At 44.3% G+C, this 15,808-nt stretch overlaps 1 protein-coding gene across 2 annotated transcripts in view; it reads right to left on the reverse strand.

Moving 5' to 3' along the window:
• Positions 1 to 2,088: 2,088 nt before the first annotated feature.
• The window catches only part of Map3k20 (mitogen-activated protein kinase kinase kinase 20), a 146,370-nt gene continuing 132,650 nt past the window's right edge, over positions 2,089 to 15,808 (reverse strand). For both annotated transcript variants that reach the window (XM_055600301.1, XM_055600302.1), the window contains exons 17-20: positions 11,104 to 11,220; positions 8,844 to 8,918; positions 5,993 to 6,143; positions 2,089 to 3,458 (exon numbers count right to left, since the gene is read on the reverse strand). In XM_055600301.1, coding sequence (XP_055456276.1) covers positions 2,755 to 3,458; positions 5,993 to 6,143; positions 8,844 to 8,918; positions 11,104 to 11,220 — 1,047 coding nt within the window. In that variant the 3' untranslated portion in view covers positions 2,089 to 2,754. The remainder of the gene's footprint in view (positions 3,459 to 5,992; positions 6,144 to 8,843; positions 8,919 to 11,103; positions 11,221 to 15,808) is intronic.

The following is a 15,808-nucleotide window of genomic DNA, read 5'->3' on the forward strand; positions in this document are numbered from 1 at the left end:
TCATTTTAAGCACGTTGTAGTTTGATTTTTCTCCATAAGCTAGATTCGCTGTAGGAAGTTAGAAAGCAATTGTTGTCTGCTCACTTGTGAGTGCATTTGTGTCCTGTGCTCTGCTAATAAACCACACCCTTAAGTTCTTACCTAAAGGTTTTCCTCTTTGTCTTAACCTCAGCTTCTCCCAACCAGTATACTTCCTAGCTGTTGGAAAATGATTTACTTTGTTTTCTGGTGTTGAGAATTGAGCCTTATGAATGCTAAGCACGTAACTAAACCCCAGGCTGCTATTTTTTCAATTTCTGTTTTGGCAATTGATTATTTTGATGATGCATGTCCTGTTAATTCTTGCTCTGCTCTTGACTTACATTCATCTTCTGACCTTAGAGATGTCTGATGACTAAGTATCCTTTAAAAAAGAGAGAGAGAGAGAGAGAGAGAGAGAGAGAGAAACAAGCCAGAAAATCACATGCAACTCTTATTACTTCTTTACAACCTAAAACCAGACTGCAGCTGTTCTTGTTTTGATTTTGACTGGAAGCATCACTGCTGACAAGTATTTTTCCATGAGACATTACAAAGTGGTCAGTTTGGTGCTGATGCAGTAACTGTACAAAAGAAGACTGAGAACATGCAGTCACTTTAAGGCCAGGGTTCTCTAACTCAAGATCCACAAGATGGTGTCAAGTAGCATGACTCAAGGGTCATTTGCGCAGTGCCCTTTTTTTTTGGGGGGGGGAGGTTTGAGACAGGGTTTCTTTGCATAGACTTGGCTTTCCTGGACTCAGTTTGTAGACCAGGCTGGCCTCCAACTCACAGAGATCCACCTGCCTCTGCTTCCCTGAGTGCTGGGACTAAAGGCATGTACCACCTCCCTGGCTCTTGCATAGGGCCTTTTAAATTGGAGCTGTCAATAATTCCCCATACTGTGTATTTGTTGTATTGATTCACACTATACTTTATACTTCTTTCAGAGTGACTGATTCAAGACTGCATTTAGCTATTTATCCAAAATTTCTCAAAGAATGTACTGCCTATTTGGAAACAGCATATTAAGATAGCAAACTTTGCATAAGCCTTTTGTTTGTTATTGTTTAAACATGAAGAAAGGCCAAAAAGGAAAAAAAAAATACCTAGAAACAGATATAAAGGATTCTAGTGGAGGAGAGAAAGAATAAGGACCTTTACAAGTTAGTCAGCCATGATGGAAATGAATACCTCATACCCACCAAATTGATCTGGATTTACACACCCATTGCTTTGTTTCTTAATAAGTTCAGATGGTAAATAAAATTAAGTTGCTGAATCCATGTTTAGGCCATGACAGCTTCCCTTGCAAACCAAAAGTCATTTCTTACCATCTTGACTTTAATGCTACAAAATCCTTGATGATCCCAGCAGACCCCACATACTGCATGAGAACATGTATACATACGGTGAAGCCTACTTTCTACAATATAAAAAGAGAATTCGACACTATGGAACCCATGAATCATCTGGATTCCTGTAAGGCATTGAAAATCCTGGACAGCCCAAAGGGCACTGAATGTTCAGTATTAGTGACTGCTGAACAGAATCTCAGCATCCTGAGTGCTTATCTATCTGCTCTATCGATGGGTTTGTTGCCACCCGACTTTCTGTCAAAGTAGGAAGCATCTCACAATGCTTCATCTTCCATCTTCAAATCGTAGTGTGTCACAGGCTCCCCGCTCTAGACTGTAAGCAGCCTCCTCTTAACTCCCAGCTCCTGCTCAAAGGCTGGTGTTTACTGTCTTGCTCTAACAAGGCTAATGGGACTTTAATTGCTCTGGCTCGTAGCTTGAGATGCTATTATCCTGCTCCACCTGTTTCTAGATTTTAGAGTTCTGACATCCTGAGGCTGCTGTATGGACTATGTCCTTGTATGTATCCAGTCTGTCCTGCTCTTCATCGTCCTGTGCCTCCCCACCCTCCTTTGCTCCTTCTACGGTGAAGGTGGAAAGTACCAGTGAGCTAGATTCCTGGGAGTTCAGGAAGGAAGCCAGCCACAAATCTCCAGGACATTCAGACCTTTTGTCTGATGAACATTAATGGATAAGCACCATGCAATCAACATTAACTTCAACAATCTTTTTTATTACCTAAAATGACAAGCCAAATCAGTTCAATTTTGACCATGACAGAAACACAAATATCTCACTAAAATAAATACTAACAGGGTTGAGATGAGGCACTTGCCTTGGGTACAAAATTTAGGGAGGCATTTAAAAAAATTCCTCAGCAATCAAAATAAATGATACTTTATCACAGTAGTTAAAAAAAAATGCTAAACTTCATGATGAACAATATACCCAGATTTTAAATAAAGGATTGGCCACCGTGCCTTGCTGGAGCCATCTTGGAACATTAGGTGAAAGAGAAAAGATGAATTCTGTTTCATCTAGAAATTTGATTTTTCTGTGGCTCTCACTAGCTTTATCAAAGTCCCAAGCCTGCTAAGGAGAATGTGCCCAGCATGGAAAAAAATGCCACAGCCCTTTCTGCTTCAATATTAACTCAGGGGCTGAAACACGGGCAGTTATTGTCAAGTCTAATTGCCACCATTAGTCAACCAACAGCCACAATCTGGCCCTGCTTTTGTAGTCGATTCAAAGGTGCTTCCCAACTCCCAAACTAGTCTTTTTGGTTCCTGGAATCTGAAGATGTCTTGTTACCAAAAGTCCATTGCACAAACCACCACAGAACCCGCCTCGAAAAGAGCCCGCCCCCTGCTTCAATCCGTCAAAAGTTCCTCTTGCCGCGGTAGGTGGCCCGGGTTCTCTCCTTGCCAGTCTTGGCCGGAAGTTGTCTGTGTGTCTTCTTCCGGTACTCCACTTTAGTCCAGCCCCCTTCGCTTACCCTGCTCTCCTCTTCACCTGCTTTGGAGGTAGTCTCGGGGTGCAGAGGCATGCCGGGGATGGTCCTGGGCACACGCCGGTCACTGGGGCTCCTCTTGAAGTCAAGGGACTGATGCGTGTTCAGGGCTGACTGGGGCAGCCTGTAGAACTTTCCAGAATACCTTTCCCTGGAAGGTGTGGAATGCTGACTCTTCCCACCGTACCGTCCTTTCGGGGAAGAGTTGAGGGATACACTGCCGCGGTCGTATTTATTTCTGCTTCGGTTGGAGTAGCGGCCCCTCTCGGAGGAGCTGTCGGTGTTGACGCTGCTGGAGAAGCCGCTGTCCCTGGAGTTGAGGTGCAGGGAGGAGAAGTTTTTGGTCAGCCCGTACTGGGTCGGGGAGGAGCTCCGGGAAGGGTTGATGGGTGTGATCTGCTGGTACTTCACCGGCGTCTGGGTCCGCCTCACCGCGGCAGCGTAGGAATCCTGGTTGCCATAGTACGGGAAGAACGGGGACCCCAGGATGGGGTTGCTCTGGGAACGCGGGAGAGACGTGTGGGATGCAATCTGCCGCATGCGCAGAGTGTCTAACCACTGGCAGTCCGCACCTGCAGGGAAATGGAAATGAGCGTCTTCCACGCCACCAAGGTGCATGCCTAATTCACTAGCCTGGCTCAGGAAAGCCATCTCAAGGCTGCTTGGGGAGGGGTGTGTGTGTGTGTGTGCCAAGCATTACCTTTCATGGAACTTCCAGGTTAGGCACATGGACCTTTTTCTTTACCACCACGAATCCTTGGTGAGAAAGGTTCGATGTCATTGGCAGTTTTCCATTTCTCCTGCCATAAACTGACTGTACCAGGAACGACACACATGGAGCCATACAGTACTCAGCACCATCTTCCTAAACTGCCACTTCTCTACACTTCCACCAAGAGGCCTGAGGCTCGGCAGCCATCTGTGTCAGGGGAAGCTGGGCCTCTTCTGGCCCATCGCTGACATGCTGATGCCAGCAAAGGGCATGTTTCTCTCCTGCCCAAAGCAGAATTGGTGTGGGGTAGTCTGCTGGATTTCTGAAAGATTTTTTCTCTAAACATGAGACCAGGTCAGGACTGAAGCCTGGGACTTTCAGGGAATCGCCACGAGGCGCTTTCCAGGAATCGCAGCCAGGCCACGGGCAGCAAAGCCAGCACAGTGAGTACGGCCTCGAAGGAAGGAAGAGGCTATCCAGCAAGATACCAAAGCCAATGTATTTGTCGTACTTCGTCCAGAGCCTACATCACCTTTGGACTTTTAGTAATGGAAGAGAATACATTTTATTAAATCAATATTTGAGGGTCCCTTCAAATGCCAACCGCTGGTCCTAGACCCCGAATATCTGATTTGGTAAGTCTGGGGATGGCTAGGAGAGTATGCATCTCTGACAGGTTCACAGAGGATCCTGCAAGACCAAACTCTGAGACCCATCGAGGTAAGCCAGATGAAACTGGGTTTTCTACTACCAGCAGGTGAAAAGGGGTGTGACAGATCTTGTGCTTGTAGCTCAAGAGTCTTGACAAAATCCCAAGCCTAGTCATGTTGGTAAAATGTCCCTGATGGTTATTTGCAAAAGAATATCAGCAGATCGACTGTTGACAAAGATGAAGGCCTGGTATGCTGCCAGATACTTTGTTGATGGCCTCTGAATGTTCTTCAGGATTCTGGCCACTCTGGCTGGTGGTCTTTTAAGAATATTTGTTCTCCTTGGCAAGTCAGACCATATAGTGGCCAACATAGGGGACAGGCTGTGTCAGTGACGTTTGCCCTTGCGGGCAGTAAGAGTCCCACCTTTGTCTCCAGGCCTGCCAAAGGACCTTCTGGTATACTGTCAGAAAAATACTTTTCTCTTGGGGAAAAAGAAGGGCAGCTGAGAAAACACGCATTTCTGCTGCGCCTGGTTGGTATAGGTGTCATGGTTAGGAAGGAACGGCACATGGATTTGTACACACCCCCCCCCCCCTTGACATACTTGGGAGTTTGCCTCAGCTCTCCGCTTATTAGAGTTCCTCAGCCTGCAAGCAGGGGGTCAGAACGTTTGCTTGGGTTTACCAGATAATTTAATGACCAATCTCATAGCCTATCAGCTGGCCCTGCCTTTCTAAATTTAAAAAAAAAAAAAAAATTACTATCACCATTAAAGTTTTTCTCTCTACTGCTCTCTTAAACTTTTAAAACATTCATTTATGTATGTGTTTCTTTGTTTTAGTGCATACGTGTGTGTGTGTGTGTGTGTGTGTGTGTGTGTAACAGTGAGTCAGTCCTCTCCTTCTAGCCTGTGGGGTCTGGGGATTGAACTCACATTTTCAGACTTGTCTTTATATGCCATCATGCTGAGCCTTTCCATCAGGTCCTTTCCTACTTCACTCTTGTTTTGTTCATCCTTCTCCTTCCTTTCCCTATCTCAGCCTCCATCATGCATTATCACTGGTTTTCGGGACTCAAGAAGTCCTCGTGCTAGGGAGGCAGAGTGCTTGCCTAGCATATGAAAAGCCCTGATTCCATCCCTGGCATCCCATTAAGCAGGGTGTGGTGGCCCATGCCTATAATTCTGGCACTTTAGAGGTGGAGGCTAGAGTATCAGAAGCTCAAGGTCATCCTCAGCTATATGAAAGTAGTTACAGGCCAGCCAGAGATACACAAGACCCTGCTAAAGGGGGGGGGGGGAGAATAAGAAGTACTGTGGACTGACGTGGCTTTGCAGAAATGTTTGCTAGAAGATTCATATCTTTGCTTACAGGTACATTTTTAGAAACTAAATAAGCAGACATTTTTGTCATTGCAATGCAATGTAACTACTTTTCATCGTTATAGTTATCTGGATATTAATTGTGTTCAGTGTGTTCATATTTATCTCTATATAGTACTCTGTAACCTGCTTATAAAATCGATATTACAGGGTGAAAGTGATCAAAATACATTGTACACATGTATGAAAATTCTCAAAGAAGCAGGGAAAACTTTGAAAAAAATTAAAAACTGTAAGAGGGAAGTACTGTGACAGACATCTGTGTCGCCCACTGCCTGGCACTCACCTGGGTGAAGGGATTGTCATAACTAATGTTCTGGACTCAGGCTCATGTGAGGTGCGGCACGGACACTAACTTACTTGAGTCAGACCTGCTGCCGGGGTTGCCCTCTGAGCTGGAGAATACAGTCTGGATAGCAAGCTGTACTGCTTTCACTTCATCCTGAGGCTTCGTTCTGCTCCAGTGAATCGCGTGCACATGTTTAGTGAGTTTTGGCGTTCTAACGTCACTCTGTTAAAAATAATCATGCATATATACATTTATAAAATGGGAAGGGAAATGCACATAATTATGCCATTTGCTCAAATTAGTGAATTTAAATAAGAGGAACATTTTAACCACCTTTCCCTTAATGGACTCTAGTACTTCTCCCCTCCCTTCTTTCCTCTCTTTTCTCATCCTATGCCCCTTTCTACTTATTAGATTACTGAAAAAGAAGGTTGTCTTCTTCCAGAATTTTTAACATTTGACAGAGCTCAGTCTACCTCTTTGATAAGAAATGTTTTTCATATATGGGAAAAGATACTTTGTTGAACAAATGGACACTGACCACTGTTTTGCTTAAGGGCCAAGGGCACTTGGGATACACACAGGGGGCAGAATGAAATAAGCCTGCCCCTGGATAAGTAAAGGTGAGCAGGCCCACGGTGAGACAGGATTGAGAGTGAAGAAATCAGGGTCAGGAGAGGATGCTGGGCCAAGACGACAGACAGTCCTTGTCCTGAAAGGGTCCTCATCACCAGGAACACCTGCAGATTACAGTCTCTCTAGGGCTGTGGGTGTAGCTCAGTGTGACATTGGCTTGGCCTGTAAATGCCCTTGGGATCCTACAAAATGGAACCTAGTAGGTTGTGGTGTACACACCTTTAATCTCACACTTAGGAGACAGAGGTAGGTGGATCACTGAGAGTTCAAGGCCAACCCTGGTCTAATAGCAAGTTGGAGACCAGCCAGAACTACATAGAAAGATCTGTCTCAAAAAAGAGAGGAAGAGGAGGTGAAGAGAAAGAAAGAAAAAGCAAGCAAGCAAAAAAAAAAAAAAAAAAAAAAAAAGAGCAAGCAAGCAAGAAAAACAGGCAAACAGACATATGAATTTAAAAACTGGAAAGTGAGAAGTGGCTTATCATTTTAAAGTAGAGAAGGAGAAGGAGGAGTAGGAGGGAAGAAAATGAGAGGGAGGAAGGGGAAGAAGAAGGGAGAGGGGAGGGGAGGGAGGAGAAGTCAGGAGGGGCAGAAAGAATAGGAGGAGGAGGAGGAGGCAGAGGCAGCAAGAAGCAGGCGAGGCATGTTTGCAGAGCTGGCATTGGGCTGCTCTAACTGTCCGGTTAAAAGGCCAGTTAACAGGTGCCAGTATTGCTGTCACACTTGGTGCTGTGCAGGCTGTGGATTAAGGTGGAAAAGGTCTGGGTCTCTTGATTCTAAAAGGCTACACTGTGATAGCTCAGGAAACCATCTCAGTGCAGCAGCACACACAGTCCAAGGGAGACTTCCTGCATCTTCCTGCAGCCTTGGTGAGCCAACCAGGTACGGGGACTAGGAGGAGACAGTGTTCCTGGAGAGGAGACACAAGGACACTGACTCTGCCACTGAGTACCCCAGAGCCCCAGGCTTTTTTCTCTCCCTGCCTGTTTCTGTATCTGCCAAATGAAGAAAACCGTTACCCACCTTGAGTATTTACCTGAGGTTTGTGAGACCTGTACTTGCCTCTTACAGTTCCTGGTTTATGCTCACTCCTTAATAAAATTGTCTGAAATGAAGTTGTGCATGCCCTACCGGTGGAAGCTACATACTGATGTCTTTACGCATCCCCAGACTCTGCTATGACAGCGCCCCTCCAGCCTGCACCATGTGAGGGGCCTGCCTTTCCAGGGTCAGTGTCCCACCAGCCATAAAGACCTTGTTGACTTTTACACCGTTATTAGCATTATATACTTATGTTTGTTTGTTTTTTGAGACAGGGTTTCTCTGTGCAGCCTTGGCTGTCCTGCACTCACTTTGTAGACCAGGCTGGCCTCAAATTCACCAAGATCTGCCCTCAGCCTCCCAGAGTTCTGGAATAACAGGTGTGTGCCACGGCGCTCAGCTCATGATATACATTTTGAATACAGAACTGAAGTATATTTTCAGAGAGATACTTTTATAACAGTAAATAGGAACTTTTAAAATGGTAAAAAAAAATTAAGTGGAAGGTATTAGCAGCTTATTGCACAAAGGATTTGGTGGTTTTCACAACAGCATCAGGCTCTCTCTGAAGCTTGGAACACTGACTTCCTTCCACGCCTACAGTGACTCCTCACTGGGGTCCTCAGATCCAGCTTTGCCCATCTGTCTGGCCCATCGTTATTCTCTGTGTCCTAGGGACTTGCACTTGGCCGGCCGTTCTCCGATCTCTGACCACACAATCTACCACCCCAAGCTAGTGTTCGCTTCCACTCGTCACTCTCAGACACGATTTATTTGCGACTGGGATATTCTTTACTCCATTGTCAGGCAGTGCCACATGTGTACACTTCAATGGCATTTTTCTAAAATGTAAGTTTTCCTTTTCAAATAGAACTTTATGGGATCTGTTAATCTGCCTCTAACAGTAAGCTCCCCAGGTGGTCCTAGGGGTGTGTGCTGGTCTTCTGAATCCCTCAAGTCTCACTTCCAAGTGAGTTCCACTCACTTTTTACGTTATTGGTAGGGTGTGCAAAGTGTTCAATCAAAATCTGACGGAAGCTTAGACAAGGTGTTACCCTGACTTCTACTGTGTACCCTTTCCTTCCTCACTCTTGTTAGGGGAACTGCATTTATCTTTGCATGTGCCTGCTGGTATGTAACTTCTTTTCCAATAAGCCCACGTACCAAGCAGTGAATGCCCAGAGAGACCCGACCAATCCCTGCTCACCGGTGGGCTGAGAGGCAGCGCCTCTGTTCTCAGGGGCTTACCTCATACATGACTGTGCACTCCACAGTCTGATCGTCCACTATTCCTACGATCCACTTCTCCATTACAAACGGTGGCTGAAACGCAGAAGGAAGGGTGGCACAGTGTCAGAGCTCAGCCTGTGCTGCCATGTTTCACTGAGGCCAGCTGTGCCACACCCAGTTTGCAAATAGGGACAGACTATCAGTTCATCATAGAATCTTGTTGACTTACCACGTACCTGTATTTTGGGCTTTGTTGTTTGTGTGCATTTGCAAACAATATCCCTGAATGACTGAGTGAATTATGGGCATGTCCTAGTGATAGAGACGGTAGCCCTGGTCTCCTACAGTAGTCTCTGTCTTTTTGAGATAGGGTCTGGCTGTGTAGTCCTGGCTTAGAACTGGTTGATGATCCTCCTGCCTCAGCCTCTCAAGTATTGGGATCATAGACATACCAGCATGTAGGTCCTCAGTCCTCTCTGAGGTGATAAAACATGACATATCACTCAGTCCTCTCTGTGGGTTGTTAACTCATGCTGTTTGAAGCAGCAGCCCAAAGTTTCGCAGTATTAAGATAAAAGTCATGACATCACGAGAGGCAAACAGTGGCTAATGCAGAGACTTTGATAATCACTCAGCTTTCCAGTCTGTCAGGCTAGCATGCCAAGAGATGTGTGCCAATAATGGCATGAGGGCACTGTGTTCCCACTGTGTTAAGACAAAGGTTCAACGAAGCCCATACCTCAGACCTTACGCTAACTCTAGTAAAAAGAATTTACATTTTATTCTCATTCCCTTATCCTTCCAGGTTGTGGCTGCAAAACTATTACTGTGTATAAGTTGGGCATAGAATAGAAGGGAGATTTAATTGGGCTGGTTTTATATAAATTAAGATTGTACTGTCTGTTTTCATAAGATTCTGAAAATTTTGAATGGCCTTCCCAGTTCTATTTTTCCTGAAAGTCCCATTAATGTTGGTGTGTGGTTTTGACTGGCGCATGATAGCAGAAAAATCTATATTCACTTCTACAGTTGTATTGTATTATTCTTGCAGTGAGCAACTTCCTTCTTAAGGCAAGCAATGCCTGCGTGTTCTTAAGGACATAGAAGAAAGGGAACAATTGTGGCAACTGGAGAGGCCAGAGCAGGGACCTAGGGGAAAGCACCCATCCTTTCTAGTCCTCCAGACATCAAAATATGGCATGTTCCTACGACATAAGGAAACGTCAAACCAAATCATAGCCTTCCAGCTAAGTAATGCCATAGTGAGAGTTATGTATAAGGCTCCAACTATGAATACCAAACCAGTCTTTTGATGAATCTACTTGTAAGTTACGAGGGCTTGGGCATTCAGCCATCTTATGTCTATGTGGAGACCACACCAGTCAAATGCCACAGGTCTGCAGACCCATCTTGTCTCCTCCTTGTGTCTGTCCCCTAGTTCTTTGCAAAGACCTTCATTTCCTTCACTAAAACTCGTTGCACACTTAGGTTAGTAACACACCAGGGCTGGCGGTTACCAGTGGTCAGGACAACCCTCCTGCTGACACGCTGTGTCTGAGCGGTACACCTTCTTCCACTGAAATCTCACTTTTTTTTTTCCTAGTATGGGTTGGGAAAAATTTGAATTTATTCCATTCTGAGAGCAAGTTAAGCATTTCTATTGGATTTTTCTTCAGGGTTCCCGGCGACTCTGGACTAGTCACATGCTTTCCAACCACTCTAGGAATTTCTGGTGTGAATTTACAGAAGCTACAGAGCAGCAACAGGCGCCCTCCCCGTAGCCTTGTCTCAGTCCTTCTAGAAACTGAATAGTGCAGGCTGGGGGTGCAGCTCAGGCATAGAGACATTGCCCCATGCTCCTGAGGCCCTGTGCTCCTGAGGCCCTGCGCTGATCACCAGCCTCGAGGGGAAAGAGGAAGTTCTCACCATCACAAGTTTTCTCAAAGTTTATGTCAATTGAAGTAAATATTTTCATTGATAACATTTTTTTTACTTTAATAAATGATAGAGAAAGTAGGAAGAAGTGTAGGAATAAAGAGAAACTTAAAATGATACTTTTTTTGTTTGCAGTGCTTTTTAGTTTATCCAGCACAAGTGGAATTTTAACAAAAAATTATCCTCTCAATCTGCTAAATAAAATGTGCCTTTTAAGAGCCAGCTTGAGGCTGAGCTGATGTGAGCATCCCAGAGCACAAAAGCCCACTGCTGGGGTATTCTAATGTCTTTGTTTGATATCTGTGAATTCAAAAAAGCTTTTAAGCTGTAAATAGAACCTTACCTTTGTCATCTTTAAAATCTCTGCATCAGGGAGGCTTGTGTTGAAAGTTACATCTTTTATGTAGGTTATTGCAATTTCATCCCCATCCATCTCCATATACATTTTCCACTTACAATCCTGGAATTAAAGCAAAATTATGGAATTGAGAGAGTGAAACAATTTTTTCCCTCATTTCAGTGTTTTATAACACACACAGTTTTCTAAATGAAGCAGTGTGGGAGTGTTTTATTTTTCCTTTTTCAAAAGAGGACATGAAATTAGATCTCTTTGTGTGTCTAATAGCCCCCAGTTAGTACAGCCTTGAGAAATAATTTATCAGTTGAAGTGTTTTGTTATAGGAGTTGCAAACTCAAAATTCGAAAGGGGCTAGGCAGAAAATAAAAATGAGTAAACCTAGGCAGTTACATTATGGAACCTTAAGGTGTAATCTTTCACAATAGATCCATTTAATGCACAAATGAAACATTACAAGGATATTTCATTCCTGGTACAACACAGTCATATTTCTCCTTTTTCTTTTCTTTTACCATATAGCCCACTTGATCTACCTACCTCCATTTTCCAGAACTGATAGTGGCATGTGCTAAAGACACAGTTCACTGTCCTCTTAACAGAGAGGACACTGCAGATGTGATAACATCTGGTAACTGACAGCTGAACAGTTATGGGAGGCATCGGAGTCCTGGGGAGCTGAGCAGCTGCCTTGAAAGTCACTAGAAGCCACTGCCCAGCTTCTAGTGACTGTTCCCATGTAGGAATATGAGTGCAGTTTTGCTAGGGCCTTCAATGTTTCATGAAAGATAGACATTTTGATTCTTGTGTGAAACTACTCGATTTTTAATAACGGTATATAAATTTACAGCAGCAATACTACGTACTTCTGCATATCATTGGTCACCAGGGTAACGTTAATTCAAACCACAGTTAGTTCCTTTACACACCAGCAGAGCGCCTAAGGCTGATACCATCAAATGTTGGTTAGGATTTGGAGCTACTGGAACTCCCATGCTCCAAATATAAATGGCATAATTACGTCAGAAAACCCTTTGGCAATTTATTACAGAATAAACCTACACCCATTAGTGAGCAATTTTATTTGTATTTATACAGAAGAAATGGAAAAAAAAATATTTGTCCGGGTATATTCTTGGAAGCTTTATCTTAATCACCGAAAAAGTGATTAATATTAATAAAAAGGGGAATAGAATTACTGTATATTCATGGAATGGTCAATACAAAAGTTACTGATACGTTTAGAAATGTGTGCATCTGGAAAACACAGTGAATGAAATAAGTATTATGCAGAAGAAAATGAGTGCATTTTTCTGACACTCAACAATACCCCTTTGGAAAAAATTTTAGAGGACGAATAGCTTCTTCAGATGGAAGGAGTATGAGAGAACTTTCTGGAAGTGGTAGGGCTCTATTGACAGTGCTTGGGGTAACAAAAACATATGTACTCATTAAAACCAGTGAAGGTATACATAAAATCTATACATTTCTTACTGAATCCTAGTGTACTGAAATGTTTAGAAAGACATATTCTGACATTCATGAATTTCTCTGAGCTGTAATATGAAATAAGTATCTCTTACTTAGATGGCTAGAGAGATAGGTGAATGATAAATGAAGTCAGCAGAGTAAACTGTTAATGGTGAGATCAACGTGTGGATATGAGGTGTGAAGAAAAAAAAAAACTACTGTTGTATAAAGAACTTAGTAATAAAACATTACCTGTGCAGTCAATTCAGGTAAATTGATATTGTCTCTTACATTTTTTGAAGAACCAAGGGTTGAAGGGTCAACTGTATCACACCAAGCACACACATTTTGAGACCAGAAAGCACGTTCCTGGCAGTGGACCTTGGACCATTTCCTGGAGCAAGTTCAGAAACAGTTCTGGACAAGCAGATCAGCAAGGAGGTTGCAGAAACTCCATCAGCTTCCGTGAGAAGCCGGGAATGGGGCTTGGGAGAGCCTCTGGAGGGCCTCCAGAGCCACGCAGGGCTGGTGCCTGTGGGAGGGCCTCATTGCCCAGCTACATTCACAGGGTGCCAGTTAGAGGAAGAAACGGTCCAGGCAGTAAAACGAACCGGCGTTCTCGGTCACAGCCACAAATGAGAACTGGCACATCCTTTGTATTTCTTTGTTTTGCAGCTACTACTATGGGAGCATGAAGGCCCTGGGCTGGCTGGGTAGGATAATGACTGTTGTCATGACTGCCCGTCTCTAAAATAGAACCTCCCCAGAGCAGTGCCCGAACAAAACACTTAAAAAGATGGAACTGCTTTTACTGCTTTTTTGTTTCTTTTGCCTGTCAAGTTTGGGAATTGTGCAAGTCAAAGGCACTGTCAGCAGACATTGGCCCACACGCAATGGGGCCCTCCCTCTGCTTCACTCTTGTCTCAGCCCCAGTGTTCCCTTTTGACGCGGTGCCCCTGTGACACCTTGTGCTCTGGTTAACACAAGCCTTAGGGTATGCCTGGGAGAGATCGTTTAGATGTGTTGATTGAGATGGGAAAACCCACTTTAACTATGGGCACTGCCATTCTGGGCTGGGGTCGTGGACTGAAGAAAAAGCAGAAAGAGCTGAAAGACAGCATTCACCCCTCTGCTTCCTGACTGCAGGGGCAGTGGGTCAGCTGTGTCCAGCTGCCTCAAGCTCCTGGCACCATGAATTTCTTACCATGATGGGTTGTATTCTTGAACCATGAGCCAAAGGAAACCCTCCCTTAGGGTTGTTTTTCCTCTGGGGAAGGGTCAAGTATTTTTGCTACAGCATCAAAACAGGAAACTAACACATGCTCCAGCCTCCATCTTGTCACACCGATGTTGCCACTTGCTCTTCTTACTCTGTGCAGGGCATGCTGTTGGCTGCTTAAACCATGTTATTTTATTGCTGCTCACAATAATCCTGCAGACTAGGCCTATTTTCCCTTTAAACGAATGAGGAAAACAAGGCTCAGACAGATTCAGGAGCTTTCCTGGTATTTGTTGACCAACGATGGTAGAGATAGGATTTGAACTAGGAGAGGTGGCTGGGGAGACACCAGTGGGGATGGAGAAGGCAGCAAAGATGGGGTGGGCCTGCCGAATCCCACAGATCAAATAAGCTGTTGACAACACAGGTGGTAAAGCTTAAGCCTAGAGACTTCACCCATACAACCCAAGAGCCAGAGGCTGGCATCCTCCAGCTACTGCCCACTGTTCTCCAAAGCACTACACCTTCTAGTCTGTAAACTGTATTTGTCATTTATTGGAAAGACCCTTAACTGATTCATAAAAGAGGACAGCTTCAGAGGCAACAGAATTCTAATCAGGGAGGCATGAAGAAAGGAGGACATTGGCTGTCCCAATAAAAGGTGGCTACTGCTTGTGACAAAGCTGGGTGAGAAAGAACAGGTGCAGTTTAACTGAGGCGCTGATCCTAACTTGCTTGTCCCCTGACATAACTCCTAGAGTTGAGCGGAGGCTAAGATGTCATTGTCACTTAGTTAAGAAAAGTGACTCACAAACAGCAAGAGAAGTCTCCAAGTCCTGCGTGTTTTCAAATTGCCCTAAAGTGTCCCTGACTATGTTCCACAACTTCCAGGCTGTCACTAGTGGTTGCTGAGCTCCACAGGACACAAACACAGATGCTGAGATGATAAGTAACAGGGTGTTCACCAATGGCTGCTGAGGTTTTCTTAAGTAAGAGCTAAGTGGTATCAGCTGGTGTGATACTACACATCTGTAATCGTCACACTCAGGAGGGTGAGGCTAGATTAAATATTAAAAAAATAATAATAATAAAATAAAATAAACAGTCCCACATATTCCCAAGCCTCCTGCAGGGTCTTCTGTGTCTCTGTCACCTATCTCTATCTTGGTCCTGATAGGAAGCATGTTCTGATTTGAAAACCATTCACTTCACCAGGATGACTGACTGGCTTAAGCGGATACAAACTCAAGTAATACAAACTTGAGGATGGATGCTGACTGCGAGGGACTGTGACACTCTGAACAACTCGCAGTCTTGACAGGCCTACAGCAGACAGATGCTGACAGCTATGGAGTCAGCCCTGTGGTGGGACTCTGAAAAAGACTCCTTTCCTAGAGCCACCTCAGCCCTGCCTTTGTGAACTCTACTTGCTATGACCACCACAGGGACAAAGGGAAGAAAGTTATATATTAAGCTGTTGCTATGGAGACAGGGAGGAAGGGGTGGGGGTAGAAGATTGTGAGTGTAAAGCTTCACCTCCTGGTACTGACTTCTAGTTTTTATCTTTTTTTTTTTTTTCCTACCTAATCAAAGCCAACTGATGTAATCTTTGTTCTTATTTGGTTCTGGTTTTGGAAAGGCCCTGGTTGGCATCACACTTCTATGTAGAACAAGCAGTCCTTAGACTTGTGGCAATCCTTGTCCCTGTATCCCAAGGGCTGGTATTAGGTTTATACCACCATGTTTAGCCCAACAAACAGATTGGGTTTTTTTTTTTTTTTTCCTCCAAGAAAAGGATTCATGTATCCCAGGCTGGCCTCAGACCTATTGTTGGCAGCATCACAATGGCTGGTTTTATTAAATAGAAGGAATACATTTTTATCTTCTTCCACAAATAAAGCTAATTTGGTCCTCCCCTGCTTCAACGTGTCTCAATACAGCCTTGCTAATAAGAGCCAGATGTCTGGAAGTCCAGTGGCTATTAAATGTGATTGACAGCCAGAG

This window comes from Psammomys obesus, unplaced genomic scaffold, assembly GCF_907164565.1.
Source record: "Psammomys obesus unplaced genomic scaffold, mPsaObe1.curated_primary_1811, whole genome shotgun sequence".
Taxonomy (NCBI): Eukaryota; Metazoa; Chordata; class Mammalia; order Rodentia; family Muridae; genus Psammomys; species Psammomys obesus.